This window comes from Crinia signifera, chromosome 2, assembly GCF_055691185.1.
Source record: "Crinia signifera chromosome 2, ASM5569118v1, whole genome shotgun sequence".
Taxonomy (NCBI): Eukaryota; Metazoa; Chordata; class Amphibia; order Anura; family Myobatrachidae; genus Crinia; species Crinia signifera.
In genome coordinates, this window is record NC_139218.1 from 391621210 (window position 1) to 391643144 (window position 21935).

At 47.6% G+C, this 21935-nt stretch overlaps 1 protein-coding gene across 1 annotated transcript in view; it reads right to left on the reverse strand.

Annotated features, from left to right (window-relative positions):
• Nucleotides 1–1293: 1293 nt before the first annotated feature.
• The window catches only part of LOC146058230 (P2Y purinoceptor 2-like), a 40441-nt gene continuing 19799 nt past the window's right edge, over nt 1294–21935 (reverse strand). The window contains exon 2 of the mRNA XM_083170385.1: nt 1294–4325. Within this exon, the coding sequence (XP_083026511.1) occupies nt 3250–4302 (1053 nt within the window). The 5' untranslated portion in view covers nt 4303–4325 and the 3' untranslated portion in view covers nt 1294–3249. The remainder of the gene's footprint in view (nt 4326–21935) is intronic.

Sequence of the window (21935 nt, forward strand, 5' to 3'; positions counted from 1 at the left end):
ACAGGGGGGGGGGGGGGGGTTATGGGTCACACGGTCGACAGTATGAAGCTCAACCACTAAAGGCCAACAGATGAAATGAAGAACGGAATGACTGGGATAGGCATGTGGTGGGTTAAACATCCAAGGCTGGATAGGGAACCATGTGACTCGGCATCCAATAAGGATGCAGGGGTGGCAAAGTTAGCTGTGGATATGAGCTGCAGGAAGGGGAGGAGTCTTCCTCTATTTCCTGAGTTTCCCGCCCTCCCTCCCCTTATTTTGGATGTGGGTGGGCATTTTCTTTGCGTTGGCTGTTTGGCGGGGAAAAAAGGCAGGTTAATTGATTTAAGACCTTCATTAAAGGATGATTCGTTGTATATAGTTGTTTTTCGGTGCAACCACCTTCGTTGACAGCGACACCACCCGGATAGGTGGGCAGTCAATGTAGAGCATGGATCTTCAACCTGTGGCCCTCCAGATGTTGTGAAACTACATGTTCCAACATGCATTGCCACATTTTTTCCTATGATAGCATGCCAAAACTATCAGGGCATGCTGGGACATGTAGTTCTACAACATCTGGAGGGCCACAGGTTGAAGACATGTGATGTAGAGGGTGGGGCGGATACTACTTGTTGTTAGGGTATTTGTTGATTAGGTAGGATAGTTATGGGTGGAGCTTAAATAATTAGTCATTCTTTCTTGGCCACTGTTAATTAATTACAATTAATTAAATTAGTTTAAAGTTCTTTAATAAATACAGCTTACACTTTCTGCCAAACCTAAGTCTCCGAGTCCTTATTTCAGGTTTAAGTTAAGTGTCAACATAAGTTTTCACTCTTTTTGTGCTGAATGTCGACGTAAGTCAACATGGACACCGTATCAGTGTATGGGACACTATTCTATTCTCTGTCCACGCCCTGGTGGATGGTAGGGTATGAAATAGCGCCTCATGTCAACCATTTCACTGTAAACCTTCCCATTTTCAACCTAATGCGTGTGTTGATCTTGAGACTGTTGGATGGCAGTCGAGCAAGGCGGGCTAGGCTGGGATCACCATTTTTCCGGTGATCTGCGCATTCACAGTGGAGTCTGAGAACTCTAGTGCTCAGACTCCACAGCGCAGCATGTGCAGTAGAGCGCTCAGACCATACTGCTCCCAGAAGAGGGTCCGGCCGAGGAGGCTGCACAGGGGAATCCTCCTCTCTTAAGACGCCCCTGTGTTATGCAATATATTATAAACATACCTTTAAAAGGTGACATTCCGTAAATAGAATAAGACGTCACACATACACAGGTTGTATCAATTTATTACAAAACAAGCGTTTTGTTTTTTGTATCAGAGAACAAACAATTTGCTTTACTGTACCTACTAATATAAGGTGAATTATTGACGGGTATAATCTCTAGTACAATTGTAGTTCTAGCATAAATCTTTACAATGCGATACGATACGACATGGAAATTAGACACACATGTAATATCGCAGGATTTCAGGTTCTACAATAGAACAGTCGGGCACCGAGGAGAGACGAGATACGGAACATTCCGGGCAGTCTCACCCTTACCCACACGTGTCAGCTCCCATGTATTTACTAATCTTTAATTGTTTCCTAAATGTAGGGCCGGCTACACTCTACAACAACATCGGAACGGTTTGTCGTTTCCAGGCAAATCGGAAAGACTAACCATCCGTATCGGACACATGCGCGCTCCCGCGGGTCGTTAGCGATACCTTCTGGTGGCTGCACGGTAAATCAGAAGATAATGTTTATGATGCGATATGGAGCGCGCCACATTACACAGTACCGTCGTACCGCTGCTTTGTGCAGTGTACGTGCATGCATTTGCACGCAATTTCGACCTGCCTCTTTGAGCGAAATCCATCGGGAGGCGTGTGTGGTGTGCCCCGGACGCACCCGCACACTAAAAACATCAGCCGCCTGCGTCTGACGTTGCCACCGCACCCACCTCTGAATCGGGCCTGTGATGCGCTTAATCCTAGAATTCTTCTTTAAAAAAAATAAATTAAATGTATACGCTTGTGGTAGGTGTACCTACTCGCATACGTTTGTATATACAGTATACATGTGCGGCCTGCGGCCTCTGGCTAGATAAACGCAGGCACGACAGACAACAACAGGTCGATACACCCCGTTTTATATACCCTGTTGTCCCCATAGTAAGGAAATGAGAGGATAAGACCTCTACTGCTCCCGTGGCTCATTAACAATATCCTATGAGCATGTACTTCAGTGTTGAGTATACCGTCAATGACTTCATGCATGGAGCGGGGGGGACGGGGGGCTGGTGATGTCACTGAACACATCGTTTAATGTGTATACACTATAATGTTTGTCTGGAAATTGTTAACGATATCGCTACTTCTTTATTTAGCACCTTCTACAGTAGATGATACTATCGGATGAGTTGCCCATAGCAACATCCCACTTCGACAGGACTCCCGTCTTAGTAAATTTCTCCCCTCTGAAGATACTACCAGGTTACAATCTAGTGACGGATAGAAACCTTTACACCTGTCATTCTCCAAAGACTGATCCCCAATAGCTTCGACCAGCTCTGTAGCGAATCCCGCTGTCATTCCCTTTCTAAATAAATAGTTCTATAATATAATTTAAAAGCGTTATGGATAAAGTCTTTGTACAGTAATTGCTTTCTTCTAAAAACATGTCCACTATCTAGAATAATTGGTCACCCATTTGTTGCCTTAGAATATCTAGAATAATGGATTTTCCATTAGTTACTAAAGAACATCTAGAATAAATTGATTGTCCATTAGTTGCTAAAGAACATCTAGAATAATGGATTGCCCATGAGCTGCTAAAGAACATCTAGAATAATGGATTGTCCATGAGCTGCTAAAGAACATCTAGAATAATGGATTGTCCATGAGTTGCTAAAGAACATCTAGAATAATGGATTGTCCATTAGTTTCTATAGAACATCTAGAATAATGGATTGCCCATTAGCTGCTAAAGAGCATCTAGAATAATGGACATTCCATTATTGATTAAAGAACATCTAAAATAATAGATCATCCATTCGTTACTAAAGAACATTTAAAATAATGGATTTCCCATTAGTTGTGAAAGAACATCTAAAATAATGGATTTTCCATTAGTTGTCCAAGAACATCTAGAAAAATGGATTGTCCAATAGCTGCTACAGAACCGGTGTCACGTACTGCGACATGCCAGCTTATAAATCCTACAGCATTTTCTCCAGCGATTCACGGATATGGCTTGCTAGTCACACTTTGGTACTTGTCGTCGGACTGGGACTGGATGCGGGGGTATTTTCCGTGGCATTTCCATTCATAACCAAACTGGAGCTATTATGATAGTTTGAGAACTTGCTTTTTAGTTTGGTTATCCCGTTCCTAGAAATAATATTCCTTCGGACACTTTGTCCGGCGAAAAAGTACAAGATGGGGTCGAGGCAGCTGTTGGCACACGCCAGGGGCCGCATCGCCTTGTACGCTATGTTGATTGCATTCAAAACGTTACAGTCAAGGTCCAACTTTCTGAAGTAGTAGTACAAGGTACGGTTCACGTGGAAGGGCAAAAAGCAAATAATGAAAACCGACAGTACAATAATGATCGTTTTAATAGACTTCCTCTTGGAATTGGATGTGTCGGAAGAGGCTGCCGACGGCCGCAAAAGAGTGCGAGTCATTAAAACGTAGCAGACAATAATAATGACAAAAGGCACACAGAAGAGCAGGGCCAGGTTCACGGTGCTGTAGGACACAAAGGTGTCAAACATGTCAACGCTGGATGTGTCGTGGCAGGTGGTGGTGTCCCCGTTTTGGCTGGTGGTCACGAAGTAGAGTATCGGGGATTGGAAGGCGATAACTACAATCCAGACGATGACTGATATGATCCGGGCATTCCGCACCTTGAGCCAACCGAGCGACTTCATTGGGTAGCAGATTCCCAGGAAGCGGTGGACGCTGATACAGAGCAGGAAGAAGATGCTGCAGTACATGTTGGTGTAGAAGAGAAACTTGACAATTTTGCACAAGGCCTCTCCGAACGGCCAGTCATCGCCCTTAGAGTAATAGTACACGAGGAGGGGCAGGGAGATGACATACATCACGTCCGATATAGCCAGGTTGAACATGTACGTGGTAGAGGCATTCCACGGCCTAACCCGGAACAGAAAGATATACAAAGATAGGACGTTGAGTATTATCCCCACGCAGAATACAATCCCGTAGGACACCGGAAGTAGAACATATTTAAAGTCTTCGTCAAATTTACACCTGTAGGTGGAGTTTCCGGCATTTCCGGTGTTATTCATGGTGCGTTCACGTCCCTATTCTCCTACGACAAGCAGAAAAGGGAAAGAATTTAGTTAACAAGGAAAACTTTATTCGACTATACAAAAAAAAAACAAAGATACAAGTTCATGCAACTATTTATCAATACGTAAATATTCCCAAACTATGACAAAGTTATTTCACCGGTGCTGCGTTCTTTAATGACGGTACACTGCGGCAAACGTAAACAAAAAGAGGCTATTGGCTTGATTTATAGATAGACCCACTGGTCACTTTGATGGTCTATAAACGCTCGGCTAAATGCCGCTAGATTAATAAAACAGTGATGAATGGAGAACTACTGCCAATACAATACTCACAGCCACACGCCGAAGTACCTCCATTCCCAATGCCTTCTCCTTAATGACGAACACCCGCTGAAGTACAACAGTAAACTGCTTTATTATAAATCATTTCTCAGCTGCAGGGTCAAGGAAACAGTTTTCCACTATCTCAGCTAAGTCACATGAATGACAGCGGCAATAACCAGTGTTGTTAAAATATATATTCCATCTCTTATCAGATAGGGCGATAAAAGAGTGCGCTGCGTTCATTGGTTAATGTTTGCTCCTCCGGAAATAAAAGTCTTGCTGCAAGTTTGTGTTGCAGGTGTATTAAGCTGGAGAGAGGGATGGAGGGGAGAGAGAGAAAGTAGCAACCAACCGGCCCATAACTGTCATGTCTGTAGCATGTCAGTTAGGGGCTGGTTGGCTAGTACTTTATTTCTCCTCACTATGGGGCAGATTAATTAAGCTTGGAGAAGAGATAAACTGGAGATAAAGCAGAGAAAAGGTAAAAGGAGATTAAGCACCAGCCAATCAGCTGTGTTTGAAAAAGACTGTCTTTTTCAAACAGTCTATCTCTTGTCCAAGCTTAATAAATCTGCCCCTGTAGCTTAGCACAACTCCCCTGTATATCTAATCAGACAAGTGCACAAGTCTGATGTTTAATAATGCCAGAAACAGAAGGAGACGCATTTCGCCACCACACTGTCTGTATTAACACAGGGAAATCCTGACGATCGGGGCTATTGTGCTGATATCTGGGACTATAAAGGGACTGCTTCAGCTCCATGCCAAGAACTGTGCCTCATGCATTTTGGCAATTGTGTAGGGCACCTAGTCCTCAAGATCTGCCAAATGTTCATGTTTTCCAGAACACAGGTGCAGTCATTACTAACTGTCACATTTCCCAGACCACCTAGCTGGATCACAGATGCAGTCATTATTAACTGTCACATTCCCCAGACCACCTAGCTGGTGCACAGGTGTAGTCATTACTATCTATCACATTTCCCAGATCACCTAGCTGGTGCACAGGTGTAGTCATTACTAACTGTCACATTCCCCAGACCACCTAGCTGGTGCACAGGTGCAGTCATTACTATCTATCACATTTCCCAGATCACCTAGCTGGTGCACAGGTGTAGTCATTACTAACTGTCACATTCCCCAGACCACCTAGCTGGATCACAGGTGCAGTAATTATTAACTGTCACATTTTCAATTGTGGTGCAATCATTCCTAACAGACACATTCTACAGGACCACATGTGGCCTAGAAAACGTGGACTACTGGCAGATCTCGGGGACTGGTTTGACCACCAATGGTCTAGTGGAATTTTTAAGGAGAGAGTCATAACTCTCAGATTACCCCAATTTAGGTGGGAAAGTCCCAGATTGAGGGCTCACTCTGTCTCCATCCCATTCATGGACACCTTTATCAAACGATGCACATACAGGCATCATTAAATGGTAACACTCCTTGCCAATTTAGAGATCTCCTATGTTGGAAGCTACTTGTTTCTCCCCATCATGCTCCCCGGGACACACCCTAACAGGATCCGAATCGCCACCATTTGTGTCAGTGATGGTCTATCCTGAGTGACAAGTGTTGGGAAGGATGATGCAGTGACATCAGCAAATGGGGATACCAATGATATTATTTTTGAGCACGTCAAAAATGTGTCGGTGAACTCTGGGCTTGTTGTTGGCATACAGTTGGGTATGGACTGGGCATAGTGGGCATCATTAATAATGTAAAGAGGTTTGCTAATGCCCCCCGGCCTCCTGCAGTGCGGACGCTGTAGCTGAAGTCGGGAATGGGGGGTATAAACGATGTAGTTAAACGGTGGATGCAAGGCACCATCTATGTGACCTACCAGGTGCAGAAGATACAAGACTAAGCTGGTTTGGAGATATGTAGCTTTAGAAGTCCAAAAATGTTCCATAGATAAGCGCATTGTTATTGCAGTAATGTCATGTTTCCCATACGGGAGGAACATATATCACTCTATACAAACCGTGTGACATCAAGGCCACATGCCGATCTCATCAGCTCACCTTATCTGATATACCGCATGAACTCTAGAACCTCACAGGAGATAAGTGATCTTTGTTCCTCCATAATGCCGGCCCACACACTCCGGATATCGCCAGCAGGTGTGTGGGCCTATATACATTGCTGTGGACGGTAGGGAAGGCCATCCCTAGTAACAGTCCATTTGCGGATCAAGGCCTTTTCGTCTACTGAACATTTATAAACTCAATTTGCTGTTATAATTCCTCACTGTCCTTATTACCCTATAGTTCTATGTGGATCGGGGCTTATATTGTGATGAAGGACAGCTGCTATATGGCGGCCATCTTGTGACAAAACATGAACCCATGTGTGTTTATGTGGTGGGAATAATAGATTGTAAACTCATGCTTCCGTAATTTAAAAGACTTCAAGGGGTAGAGCTGGGTACTTCGGTCCTTTGGCAATGCCCCCAAGTTGGAGGGATACGCCACACTGTGTGGGTCTGGGCTAAAATGACGCCAATTACACCATTTAGCCTTGATGAGTCTGTACCGTGCTGGGATTATCATTAATCTCCCCATCCTGCCCATTCACTAGGAAGCGGGAGGGATACGGGCGAGCAGTCCACTCTTCCTGGAGAGCGGGTGACTGCCTGGACATTTGGGAGTCTCCTGCAATGTCCGTGTAGTTAAGTATGTGTAAGCTTCCCTGGGGCACACGGAGAGAGGCCCTGATTCTGGTTGACCATGTAACGCTGCCCGCATGAATGCCCACCCTCCGCTACTCTGCAAATTTCCCGGCGGAAATTAGCGGCGCTGTGCTCCGAGAACAGGGCGCTCAGCCCCCAGAAGGCAGGTTGCCGCCCCTGTTTGGAAGTGGATGCCCAGCATTGTTTTGGGCTCACCCAGTGTTTTCTTGGTTACACCCTGGAAACGCAGGGCATTTCCTGTACCCCCCCCCCCCCCCCTCTGAGGCCACTCGCAGTAAAGACCTGCACATGCGCATAAGCGATTATGCACATGCGCAGACGAATGCGCAATGGCCCGCACAGACCTGAATGACCCCCAGATTCCAGATCGGAACACAAGCCAAAAGCCTGCGTACTGGGTGTTGCCGGTTCTCCTGTGTACGGAACAGCCCAATATACATCAAACCGCTAAATGAGCATTTTATAGGAGTTGTGGAAATAATATACAGACGCAGGAATTACGGACTGGTTCTGTAATAACGGGGCAGTACAGCGCTGTGTATACTTAGGGAACACCACTGTAGCTGCATTTCCCAGCTGTAAATACCCATCAAACAGAGCAAACAACGATGCAGGAATATAAGATGCAAGTAAATAGAAAAGTCATAAAGCGTTTCTGGCGAGGGCGTGATCGCAGTGTGCGGAATGTGGAACAGCAGAAAAGTGGGGCAGGATATGTACCGGGCCCTTCTGAAACACTGAACCCTAGAACCTATTGTGATGTAAGAAGCTGCGGAACAGCATGAGGAAAAGCAGCTTATACGCCAAACGGTAGATCTGGTCTCCCGATGGCGGCAACACAGTATTTAAGATAAACAAATACAGTAATGAAACAGGATAGATAGATATTACAGGGCTGTGATTGGCTGGTACTTTATCTCTCTCCAAGATTAGTACATTTTCTTCTCTTTGGGGGGGAATTCAATTGGGAGCAACATTTAGCAAGGTAAAAAAAAATCTAATTAATATAGAAACGTCCAATCGCTGCATTAGTGGGGTGATTCAGACCTGATCACCAATGAACATGTGCAGTCCCCGCAACAAGCGCCTTTTGGTGAGAATGACCATCACCGAAGGGGCTCGCTGCCTGATTGACGGGCAGGGGGCGTTCCAGGTTGCCCACATAAATGGTAGGCATGCCCATATAAAAGCGGACTGCCACAAACTGGAATCCCCCCTTAGTTACAAGAAAAAGTGAAGAGAGATAAACTACCGACCAATCAGCTCCTCGCTGTCATGTATCAGCCTGTAACCTGTAACATGCAGCGTTTCATGGGCGTTCCTTTGGGATTGCGAGCAGGACGAAGTGGCGGGGGCCGGGCTGCTAACGCCCTGTTTTTGTCCGGCTGCCCACAAATATAAGTCAGTCTCCAATGACTTATAAGAGGGTGGATCAATAAGTACCTATGTGTGAAGACAGGTGGCGCTGCTGAGGACAGTTGCTATTACTATTGTGTACAACCGTCTCTTAAACAACGCCATACCAAATTTCATATTAATACATACGTTTTTGTTTTTTTCCACTACGACAATGTGCCAGTTCCCTGGTATATGGCCAACGGACAACCAGTCATGGTCCAGAACCTGAGGAACACGCGTGTGGTGTTATCTCCAGTGGATTTACTAGCGTCGCTCAACCTGACATTACTGCTTACACCTGCGCTCAGTATATTATTGGTCCTAGGTAGGCACTTGGCGCACTTTGCAGAAGGAGGTGAATTATGCAGAAGTCCATTGATACCAGCTTCCAGTAAAGATTAATATTTAATTATGGCAAGAGATTAAAATCAATGCTTCCATCATAAACGTAGCACAGACTAAAACAAATGCAATATGCATGGGATGGAAGAAAAAGGGGGTGGTCGACTGCGCTAGGGTAGGTTTACGAAAAAACAATTTAGAGCATGAATTCCTAAAAGAGAGGTCAGGTGTATAGTGAAAAAGAATTACAATTTAACACCTGGACCTTCCATCCATCCGAGGCGAACACTATCTCCTGGAGGTACGCTACCCCCTAATAACAGCCCGGTAACATCAAGTAAGGCGCACAGTGCTCCCTGTGAGTGAAAAACATTCACCAGCACTGAGAAGGCTAACACCATCGTCTGAATGTCCCTCAGATAAAGTGAATTGGCCCCCCACAATTTCTGAGGTACCATTCCTCCCACTGTTCCCCTGCCGTCCGTCCCTTGGAAATTGATTCCTTACATCGGGACACCAACATCAGATGTGCAATCATCTTTTTTCAAAAATTGTCTGAGTGGATTACAAATCAAAGTCTTTTCTCCACAAAAAATCCAGTGGACTGGACAGTCGCAAATCTAAGGGTGACTATACATCAATTTTTAGTCATTTGTTATTTTTATGATATGTACATTTGTGTCCATTTTAATAAATTGTAATTCTTTTTCACTATACACCTGACCTCTCTTTTAGGAATTCATGCTCTAAATTGTTTTTTCGTAAACCTACCCTAGCGCAGTCGACCACCCCCTTTTTCTTGTATATTGTATTGGGGCTGACTACCCCTTTTTTAGACTGCTGCTTATTAGCCAAGCAAACTCGCACCAAGCGCCTTCTTTGGATATTTGTATATCCTTCTCTTTTCTATGAATGGGATGGAGTTGGCATCACAACGTTGACACGTCCGCGGTGCCGGTGGTCAGAAGACCGGCATTAGAATCCAACGGCGGATTTCCCAACAGCCAGAATCCCAAATGTAAGTATGCCGCGGAGGGTTAGGCTTCCAGGTAGCGCTGGGCACATGGCCTTCCCCCGACAGATGCTGGAGGTCCAGTAGGACCTCTTGTGTCCGTTTCCTAGAAGGCGGCGCCCGATTTGGAGGCTGTTTTTGCAGATTACAGGAAAGCACCGTCGGAATCCATACAAGCTACTGACTGCAGCAACACTCACCCTGCCTGTTGGGAGTTGTCCGGATTAATAACCACAGCAGCAGTCATAGAGACAAACCCAGGAAATGTTGGATACATGTCAGGTTATAAGGTGGTTCTAATGTCAGCGTTCCCAGCGACTCGTAAGTGTCTGAGCTTCCTGTTATTGCTGCGGATGTACAATAAATCTCTGGGCTATTATTTATACTGTACCATGTTTATAGATAACGTCCGTTATCACAATGGTAAGGCGACACGTTTCATAAGTGCGTCCAGCTGAAACGATAATTGCTCCTGTAAGTGGTACTTGAGGCTGGAGTGAAGGTTCGGTCAGCATGAAATAACAAGGTCACATTCTCAGACCGGAATTTTGCTGCAGGCAACATAATTCGGTTTAAGGCACCGACTGTACGTTAGGAACGTGGAGGTACGGCGTGTGCCTGCGATTTACCTGGTGGAATCCATGATGTTTCCTACGCAGCTCAGACAAAGTGATTCCATTCAATCCCAATAAAACATTGGTTCTTCTGATGATAGCTCCACCTCATAGGACAACACTGCAGCATCGCCAACCAACCAGACTCAAGGTACCCATACACTTATATGATTTGGGCCCTTTTCACCCGATTCCGACACATCGGACAGATAAATCAAGTGAAAGTGACAAATCGCAAGTGCCTAAGCTCCGATTCCGGGGCCGAATCGAAGGCAGAAATCGCAGGGGCTGCACTAAGGATTTGTCGGATCCATCAGCCCTCGATGTATCGTATGCAATCCTGCCACCCCCGGAGCCAAGCGGCCCACCAGTGGGAAGTTGGCAGGGTATGTACCCTCATCACGCCTAGACCACTGCAATCCCCTCTCCCTGGGTTTCCGAGCAAGATAGCCAAACCACTTGCAGATGATACAAATTGCACCTGCCAGGATATTAACCAACCAGCCCTGTCCCAGCCACATAACACCCGTTCTATACTCCCTCCACTGGCGAAGTGCTATCCAGATTGCGTAATGACTATCAAGGCCGTACAATGTACATGACCATTGGCCCAGGGTACGTGGCGCAGCTTCCGTTCCCTTACTGCCCCACTTGCTTACTGCTTACACATCCCCCTCCCCCCGCACGTGCCTGACAAACGCATTTTCATGCGGACGCCCATGAAGGGCATGGGGTGCTAACGGCCCAGGCCGGTACCCCATGAGGGGGCGTGGGGTGCTAACCATGAGGGGTGTGGGGTGCTAATGGCCCACGCCCCTCTCCACCCCCCGTTCGAAAGGCAGCGAGCGTGCACTCGGCGAACAGATTTTGCACGCTCCAAGCTTATGCACATGTGCAGAAATGCTGCTGCGCATGCGCAAAACATCGGTCCCGTTGCAAATTCGTACCCGACCGAGTCAATCAGAATAAGGGCCTATTCGCAGAACCTACTGTAGAATCTTGCAATTAAACAGAAAATAAGTGGCATTGCAGTACAAATTTGTTTGGAAAACGGGCAAAACCATGTGCACTGCAGGTGAGGCAGATGTAACAGGTGCAGAGAGTTAGATTTGGGGGAGTTATTTTGTTTCTGTGCAGGGTAAATACTGGCTGCTTTATTTTTACACTGCAATTTAGATTTCAGTTTCAGCACACCCCACCCAAATTTAACTCTCTCTGCACATGTTACATCTGCCCCACCTGCAGTGCACATGGTTTTGCCCATTTTCCAAACAAATTTGTACTGCGACCAGATCTGAATAAGGGCCTAGGCCTGACGCCTGGTAGTGAGCATGAGATGGGAAGAAATTGGGGACAAAAACGTCACCAGCCCCCATCGCACGATATTTGATGGACATTCGGGACTTCACAAGTGACACAAAACTTTATAGCTGTGTCCTAGGGACCCATCTGCTCCCACCCGGCACATAAAGGCGTCTGTTTATTCCCCCTGTATTTACATAGGATAAAGCCGTGTATTTACCAGATGTGATCACGTTAGTTTATGCTGTGCGGCACCCTGCTTTATAACTCTTATCTGATGCAGGCCTACATATAAGTGCATGAACCCGCTCACACCTAGCCTAGTTCTCTCCGGCCACATCCTGGCTGTACCCACAATGGGTTAGTGAGTTGATGGACGAGGGCAATATAACACGTGCCAGCCGCAGGAGGGGCCAAATTTTTATTTTGGCTTAATGCCAATAGAAATCTTTAGCCCTATGCTGTACATTTTAGGGAAGGTGAACACACTGTGGTTTTACTGAGATACTAGGCCTTGGAGCGTGATACAGTGGAGAGAGATAACGTACCATCCAACCAGCTTCTGACATTTTGCAAACACAGCAGAGATGATGGGATTGTGCTTTATCTCCCTCCGAGCCTTAGTAGATCTCCACCATAGTGTTCCCGGCCCAGCATGTCACAGTTCAGTGCTGGTAGGGCTTCTTTTCAGTGCTCACTCGCATCATTTGTTCGTGGGGAGATCTGCTTGCTTATCCAGGTGTACAGGAGACTACCAGAAAAAACTGGAGCCTCCCGTCCATCTGGGAGGGTAGGCAGGTATGAAAACATACTCAAGCAGATATATGTGAACCTTATTCTGCATATATGATGCACAGACCCAGCAGCAAGACCCTTTTACGCTAATGGGAGGAGCATCTTCAGGGAGTACACCAAAATTCTGCACAATAATGCCCATCCCGCCCACTAAGTTCATGTCCGCAGCTCTAATCATCAGGACTTGCACCAACAGATGCTAAAGATCCATCTGAAAAAGGTGCCCCATTTCGTGATCCGACATGAAAACCATCTTACACATCCAGGACACTCCCCTGAGACGGAACAGTTCCACAATCGAGACTCCAGAGGGGGTGTGGCCAGAAAACAACAGAGGCGTGGCCATGGTTTGGGCCTCTAAATACAATTAGTCCCCAAGGAGGGGGGGGGGGGGGGGGTGGGCTCAGGAAATGGGGACCAAAAATGTTTTCCCCTGTGGGCTATTCCAACCCCGGTTGCCGCCTGTTACTGACCATAAATTCCATTTCCTGGAAACTTTGGTCCACCAACAGACGGACCAAGCCATATGCAACACAAAATGCTCATGTTGACCTTTTGACTATCGACCTTCCCATTGTCGACCAATGTGTCATATTCTCCGCCTGTTTACACATTTGTTAAGCTACCATATTGTATGGAGGGGGGGGGGGGGGTTGTCATTCGCACAAGACTGGATATATAAGAATGTGGACCCCTTTATATTTCACTTAGTGAGGTATCACTTTTTGGGAAATAGGGGTGTGCTACTACTGGACACAACAATTTTAATCAGAATAAAGAGAAGAAAAAGAGGGAGTGTCCTTTTATCGGTGCACTTTATATGAAATAAACCTTAAAATATAACCTTTATTTAGTCTTTATTAAAAGGCTGCGAAAATATATTAAAAACAACATGAATAGACATACATGGTTGGGATCACACACATAAAAACAAGGGTGGCAGGCAGGGGTTGCTCAGAATTTCTTTTTTTGAGTATGAATAGTGTTTAGAGAGTGAGAGCACGTGAAATAGTCAAGGGCTTCAGTGACATGGCACTGCCGGAACACACAATCAAAATACAATATATGAAAAATAAAGAAAAGAGCACCAGCACAACTGCCTGCGCACCGCTAGCCGGCACGCGCTTCGCAGTGTAGCTTCTTCAGGGCCCTGCTCTCACGGTATTATTGGTATCTCAGCCAATACATTGCTGAGAACCCACTACTGTTTGGGGTTGAGGTCCTTGAGATAATATTTAAAGGACACCCCTTATTATAGATTCCACTTATAGTGGACCCAGTTTTTTTCATATATTTGGGCGACTCAGCCAATACATTGCCGAGATAACCCACCACTGGGTTCATCCTGGGATTTAGGTCCTTGAGATAACATTACTTAAAAGGACAACCCTCATTATTCTATAAATTCCACTTATAGTGGACCCAGTATATTTTTGGGTGATGTGCAAACACCATGCACATTCACACACTCCGTGATCAGCAATCATTCATATCCTTGTTATAGGATAGTGACATCTAAAAACTATAGAGGTCACATAACCCAGTCTCTATAGGCACCCAGTATAGAAGGTCTAGTAGCAGGAAGGGATTGGGTCCTTTCAAGACCACAATCCACCGAACAGACCTGGGTGTCCAAACACTATTCATACTCAAAAAAAGAAATTCTGAGCAACCCCTGCCTGCCACCCTTGTTTTTATGTGTGTTATCCCAACCATGTATGTCTATTCATGTTGTTTTTAATATATTTTCGCAGCCTTTTAATAAATGCTTAATAAAGGTTATATTTTAAGGTTTATTTCATATAAGGTGCACCGATAAAAGGACACTCCCTCTTTTACTTCTCTTTATTCTAAGCTACCATATTGTGCCAGTGAGCTCAGTGGGAACCAGGGGTGTTTAACTGTTAAGACCATGGAAGTCATGTATTTTCACGATAGGAAATGTGTGTCTTACCAGCTCTATTGACTTAAGTTCATTTTTCCCCTGCAGCCTGGTGCAGCTGAATGTGTGTGACTGATCAAACAGAGCAGCTGTGAGCAACTCCTTTAAGGGGGAGTGTCATATGCCTGACAGTCTGGGAGGGGGAGGAGTCTAAAGTATAAAAAGACTGTCTGGGGCATTTATCTGTACGCTGTTCAGTGGTTAAAGAGAAGGCCTCTGAGGATAGTGATAAAGCCGTAACAGCTGAGGTTTTCGGGAATAGCCACTTAGAATAAGACAAAAACTACTGTCTAAAACAGGAATGGATACCAGCATTAAGGAAATGTTGGAATAAACAAAAGCCCCGGCTACTGTGTATATATATAACCTGGTCAGGATTTATGGCCAGACACTATGGCTGAGAGATTATGCGTAACTGTAATTACATCAGCTCCAATGACCGCTGTATGGAGCAGCACCAATAACAGAATGTGTGTACAAGAAATATACCCGGCGCAGGCACTCGCAAAAATAAACATCGATGTTGGGCCTCATTCAGCATGGGTCGCTAGTTAGCGAAAATGCAATGGTCAGCGACCAGAAAGAAAGAATAAACACGCCTTACAAAATTTGTGAATGCATTGCATTATTATTGGGAGTATGGGAGGCCAGTGAGGACAGACTGGAGGAGAGCGAGCTGGTAGCGCGGGAAGCCAGTGAGGACAGACTGGAGGGGAGAGAGCTGGTAGTGCGGGAGGCCAGTGAGGACAGACTGGAGGGGAGAGAGCTGGTAGTGCGGGAGGCCAGTGAGGACAGACTGGAGGGGAGAGAGCTGGTAGTGCGGGAGGCCAGTGAGGACAGACTGGAGGGGAGTGAGCTGGCAGTGCGGGAGGCCAGTGAGGACAGACTGGAGGGGAGTGAGCTGGCAGTGCGGGAGGCCAGTGAGGACAGACAGGAGGGGAGAGAGCTGGTAGTGCAGGAGGCCAGTGAGGACAGACAGGAGGGGAGAGAGCTGGTAGTGCAGGAGGCCAGTGAGGACAGACTGGAGGGGAGCGAGCTGGTAGTGCGGGAGGCCAGTGAGGACAGACTGGAGGGGAGCGAGCTGGGAGTGTGGGAGGCCAGTGAGGACAGACTGGGGGGGAGCGAGCTGGTAGTGCGGGAGGCCAGTGAGGACAGACTGGAGGGGAGAGAGCTTGTAGCGTGGGAGGCCAGTGAGGACAGACTGGAGGGGAGCGAGCTGGGAGCACAGGAGGCCAGTGAGGACAGACTGGAGGAGAGCGAGCTGGGAGCGCGGGAGGCCAGTGAGGACAGACTGGAGGGGAGCGAGCTGGTAGTGCGGGAGGCCAGTGAGGACAGACTGGAGGAGAGCGAGCTGGTAGCGCTGGAGACCAGTGAGGACAGACTGGAAGGGAGAGAGCTGGTAGTGCGGGAGGTCAGTGAGGACAGACTGGAGGAGAGCGATCTGGTAGCGCAGGAGGCCAGTGAGGACAGACTGGGGGGGGAGCGAGCTGGTAGCGTGGGAGGCCAGGGAGGACAGACTGGAGGGGAGCGATCTGGGAGTGCGGGAGGCCAGTGAGGACAGACTGGAGGGGAACGAGCTGGTAGTGACGTCAAAGACCCACCCGAAAAGCACGTGGGCACGCCTGCATTTTTACATCCACACCCAGAAAATGCCATGTCTCTGCCCGTAAACACCGGCTTCCTGACAAACGGCGAGATCTAATTGAACAGATTGCAAATTCTCTAATTACCGCTTGATGCTGAAATAGGCCGGTTGTCTGCAGATTTAGTCAGTTTTTGTGGTATTATTTTGTGTATGCCACTCGTACATTATTTTAACACTTGTGCTGCATTTCCTGAAAAACAAAATGGCACCTTACACCAACCGATCGGTGTCGGGACATAGGCCCTTATTCAGATCTGATCGCAGTACAAATTTGTTCTCAAAATGGGCAAAACCATGTGCACTGCAGGTGGAGCAGATGTAACATGTATAGGGAGAGTTAGATTTGTGTGACTTATTTTGTTTCTGTGCAGGGTAAATACTGGCTGCATTATTTTTACACTGCAATTTAGATTTCAGTATCAACACACCCCACTCAAATCTAACTCTCTCTGCATATGTCACATCTGGCCCACCTGCAGTGCACATGGTTTTGCCCATTATGAGAACAAATTTGTACTGTGATCAGATCTGAATAAGGGCCATACTGAGGTTGTCTTCCGTGCTTCTTGCATGTGATGCATATCAGTGAAATATATTGCCCTGCCGGGATAATAAATTCCTATTGCTATGTGGTTGGTAAGGCCCTAATATTATTCGTTTATCTGAGGTAACTAGCGGTATAAGGCGTTGCACGGAGATATTAATGGCTTTCTGGTATTTTTTTTATTGTGTTTGTGTTTTAGGTATGAAGTGAGGAAGGTGCTTCTTGTTTGACATGCTAGGTGACAGTCCCTGGGCCCAGGGATTTACATGGCATTTCATATATTTACACTGTCAGCCTTTGTGCTGTGCATATTTAAGGAGTGGTGTTTCCATGTTCGGTTAGGTGTTTGCAGTGTTGTCAAGTGATTGATTGGCCGGAGAGGGGCCCCAGATTCATCTGGCAGGAGAACGACTGTACAAGGGGTAGTTGATGATACGCCTTTCTGAGAGGCGGCCATCTTAGGTCAACATGCGTCTTGTTGGGGAGGATTAAGTGTTCCGCTCTGGCAAGCACGCTTTTTTACGCTCATTGTGTCTCAAGCCGACTAATTAATCTGCCTTATCAACTGAACTCACGTGACTCGCGATAAGAAAAGTCTGTCATAAGAAAGGCAAATATTTCCCATCATGGGAACAAAATTATTGAGCACTTGGGGAATTTTTCCTTTCGTGCAAGATCTTAGTGTTCCCGCTAGGCTGTTTTAGCGGGGCGCTGCGCCCTGCCCGATTTCTAAAGGGCAAAATGCGCCCTGCCCCTCCAGCAGCGCCCCGCTAAAAGAGCCTGCTGCCTGACTAATGTTGTGCCCGGGGAAGCTCCAGGCACCGCAATCTCGGCGGCGCTAGGCTTCCCCGGTAGCTCACGGACTTCGGCGGGGCCAGGTCCGCCCCCTTGTACAACGGAGGAAGCCCGGGCACGCCTGCTTTGGTGACGCGGCGGCCCGGGCACGCCTCCTTTGGTGACGCGGCGGCCCGGGCACGCCTCCTTTGGTGACGCGGCGGCCCGGGCACGCCTACAACGATGACGTCGGCGGGCCCGGTCCGCCCCCATCCCATACAGCGGCGCCCTGCCCCCAAAAATTCCTAGGGGGAACACTAAGATCTTATCTGGTTCCAGCAAATCAGGGGCTGGTGAGGTGGCTAAACCCGGAATTACCGGCAGTCTCCCGAAATTCAGGTCCCCCTCCCGGTCCCCCCGGAAGGGTGGGCAACCCTCCCGGAGTGGGCAACCCTCCCAGAGTGGGCAACCCTCCCGGAATCATGGGGACCCCCACTGAGCCCCCCAATCGCGGCATTTAAATGCCGCAATCCGCGGATCTCAGAGGAGGGGGCGGAGCTAAAATGACACACTCCTGTCATTTTAGCCCCGCCCCCTCCATGGAGATCGGTGATTTCGACTAATTCCAGTAATGGGGGCGGGGCTCACTGATGTCACAGTCAAGCCCCCCCCCCCCCGAATGGGTAATGAAAGTCTCCTCTCTGGGCTTCTCCCGGAAAGGAGCATTTGAAAGTCGGCAACCCTGGGTTATATGTATTAAACTGTCCTTCACCATGATATATCTATAATCCTTTTTTTGCAGGTGTTACTACTGGATGAGTCTGCATTGGAAAAATAAGGAAAGATCCAGACACTTTAGGGCTGGTTAAGTTGAGCGCATATCATTTAAATCTATTTGTTGTGGGAAAGGGCTGAGGGCATATCACCATTCCAGCAGCTTGGTGTGAGCATAAATTGTGGGATACTTTTCACTTGTATACACAAGATCTAGGTCAACAATGGCTAGGTCGGTAGTCGAAAGGTCAACACTGGGTTTTTCACCTTTTTTTGAGCCGACGCGCCGGGAGGTATTTCATGCCCTACCATCCACTAGGGCGTGGTGGTAGAATAGAATAGTGTGCCATGCGTAGCGAGGCACCATGCCCTATGCATGGCGAGTGAATGAATTGAGCACGCAGTACACTATACGAGATAGTAAAGGATATCACTCAGATGGGTCCTTCTGAGCCATATCTTTTATTTTTATGTCAAGTGTGTACCTGCCGGCATTGGCAAGTGTGTACGGATGTTAGACACTGGCCACATGTACTATCTGCACCACACTGCATGGTGCACACGTGCATCATTACTGATAGGCATTCGATTTAATAACCTCTGATCCAACTGTGCGGACCTTACCGGAAATGTAAACCCATTGCATGTATACGGGTCAGTGTTTGTATACAACGTGACACCTAATCTGCAGGCGTTGCTATAAAGCATCGGAGCACTCAGCCGAGTAATGCTGCGTGACAAGTTTACATTTATAGAGCATACAAAGGATTCTTCTAACCGACCGTAACCCATAGCCTGCAGGCTGCAGCGGGCTGAATGGCAGCAGTGTCTGACTGTGCGAATGGTACCCCAATATAGGCCCAATCCTGCAAGGCGCATCATCGTCGCAATATGGACACAGAGGGACGGCAAAACCTGGCTGCACGGCGAATAAGGCTTCTAAAAATGACAAAAATTTGGTGATATTGCCCATAGCAACCAATAAAATTCTGTCTATCGTTTCTCTATGACATCCTAGAAAATGAAAGACAGCATGTCATTGGTTGCTATGGGCAACAGCAGTTTTAGAAGCTTTCGTAAATTTAGCAGTCAATCATTTATATTAATGCGTGACAGAGAAATACAGTGAAAGGGAATGCAAACATCACTTGTATACATTATGTCAGCTCTGTAGTAATACAGATTACCACATAACAGTACATACTATGGTAGGTGTACTGACTGCAGATAGTCTTATCAAGTGGATTTATGTGAAGTGATAGGGAGACGGCTGGGAAAAAACCTAAACCAGTTCATTTAGTGAAAATGGTCAAATAAGACACAGTAAGGCCCCCCATACATTAGCCCGACTTGTCCTAGGGACAAGTCGGACCCGATTTCCCCGGCAGCTCCCCGGGAGGTTTCCATCATGATAAGGCACTTGATGTGCCAAGTTGTGCATATGATAAATCGCCATGCGATTTATCATATAAAACTCCCGGGGAGCTGCAGGGGGAGAGCGGGGTGAGGGACACTGGGGAGCAACAGGGGGGGAGCCGGGCATTGTAGCTGTCAAATAGGCAGCGGGCGGGCGCTGGAGAGCCGGGCTGGGGACACAGGCAGCAGCGGGCGGGGGTGGACGCCGGTGAACGGAGCTGGCTGGGCGCAGCATGACCGGGGACGGGGAGAACGCTGCAAAAAAAAAAAAAAAAACATTACAAATGAATTGGAAGCCAGTGATTGGCTGAGAGCTCTCTCAGCCAATTGCTGATTGGCTGAGAGAGCTCTCTCAGCCAATCACTGGCTTCCAATTCATTTGTAATGTTTTTTTTTTTTCTTGCAGCGTTCTCCCCGTCCCCGGTCATGCTGCGCCCGGCCAGCTCTGTTCACCGGCGTCCACCCCCGCCCGCTGCTGCCTGTGTCCCCAGCCCGGCTCTCCAGCATCGCCCTCCCCAGCGTCTGTCACCGCTGACGCTGCCCGCTCTCCCCCTGCCTGGCTCTGGCGTCCCCCGCCCGGAGGCTGCACATAAGATTTAGGAAATCTTATGTGCAGCCGGTCCGACTGCCCGACTCCGATGCGCACGGGACCGCGCATCGGATCGGGGGGGCTGTCAAACCATGCGATTTGGGCCGATTTCATGGCCCGATTCATCCGAATCGGGTGAAATCGTGCCCAAATCGTATAGTGTATGGGGGCCTTAAGCTCTGTCAGCATCAGCCGGGCGGCCATATTGCCCTGTTACATTACACACACTGAGGTAAATTTAATAAGATGGGCGTTCTATTGAAGATGGGGTGTTGCCCATTGCAGCCAATCAAATTCTACTTATTTGTTTTGCACCTTCTAGAAGATAATAGATATAGGGCTAGATTCTCTAAGCTTCAAAAGTGATTAAATGGAGAGTGATAAACAGCCAGCCAATCAGCTCCTGCCTGACATTTTTCAAACACAGTCTGTCACACACTGGCAGGAAGGAGCTGATTGGCTGGCTGTTTATCACTCTCCATTTTATCACTTTTGAAGCTTAGAGAATCTGGCCCAGAATCTGATTGGTTGCTATGGGCAACATCCAGTCTTCAATAGAACTCCCATCGGTACTCTTTACCTAGCACGGCGCCCACGATGTCCATCGCGGTCATCGGGGGTAAAAAATCGCGGGCATCGCGGCCATCGCATGCACTAAAAAAACGGGTGCGACGCGATGCCCGCGATTTCCCATAGGGATCAATGTTAAAAGTGTGATTAGACGCGATTTTACTGTTCAATGCCTCAATGCCCGCGATTTTTCCATAGGAAACAATGTTAAATGGGCCACAAAGCCCTAATAGTCCCCCACGTCGGCGTGGAGTTGAGAATAGAATAGTGTGGCGAGCGCAGCGAGCCACCGAGCCCCGCGGATACCTTCACAGGTAAACGCGTCCCTTCGCAGGCTTCACAGGTATCCGCGTCCCCTCGCGGTGCTCGCCACGCTTCGGGCGCGGTGGCTCGCTGCGCTCGCCACACTATTCTATTCTCAACTCCACGCCGACGTGGATAGTGGGGGTATGAAAAGGTCGGAGGACGCGTACCGCCGCCCCTCACATACCGCCGCCCCTTGCGGGCTCGCTGCGCTCGCCACGCTTCGGGTTCACGTTGATCGTGGGGTGGCGTTAACAATTGTGGGGGCCATTTCAGACTTCAGGGGCACTATTAGGGCTCTGTGGCCCATTTAACATTGTTTCCTATGGAAAAATCGTGGGCATTGAACAGTAAAATCGCGTCCAATCACACTTTTAACATTGATCCCTATGGGAAATCGCGGGCATCGCGGCCATCGCGTCGCACCCGTTTTTTAGTGCATTTGATGGCCGCGATGCCCGCGATGGGTGCCGTGCTAGGTAAAGAGTACCCTCCCATCTTAGTAAATTGATTCCATTATCCCCCAATCCATCGGTAATCATCGGTGTGAGTGCTGCCATGACAGCACATGCACCGTTACCCTGT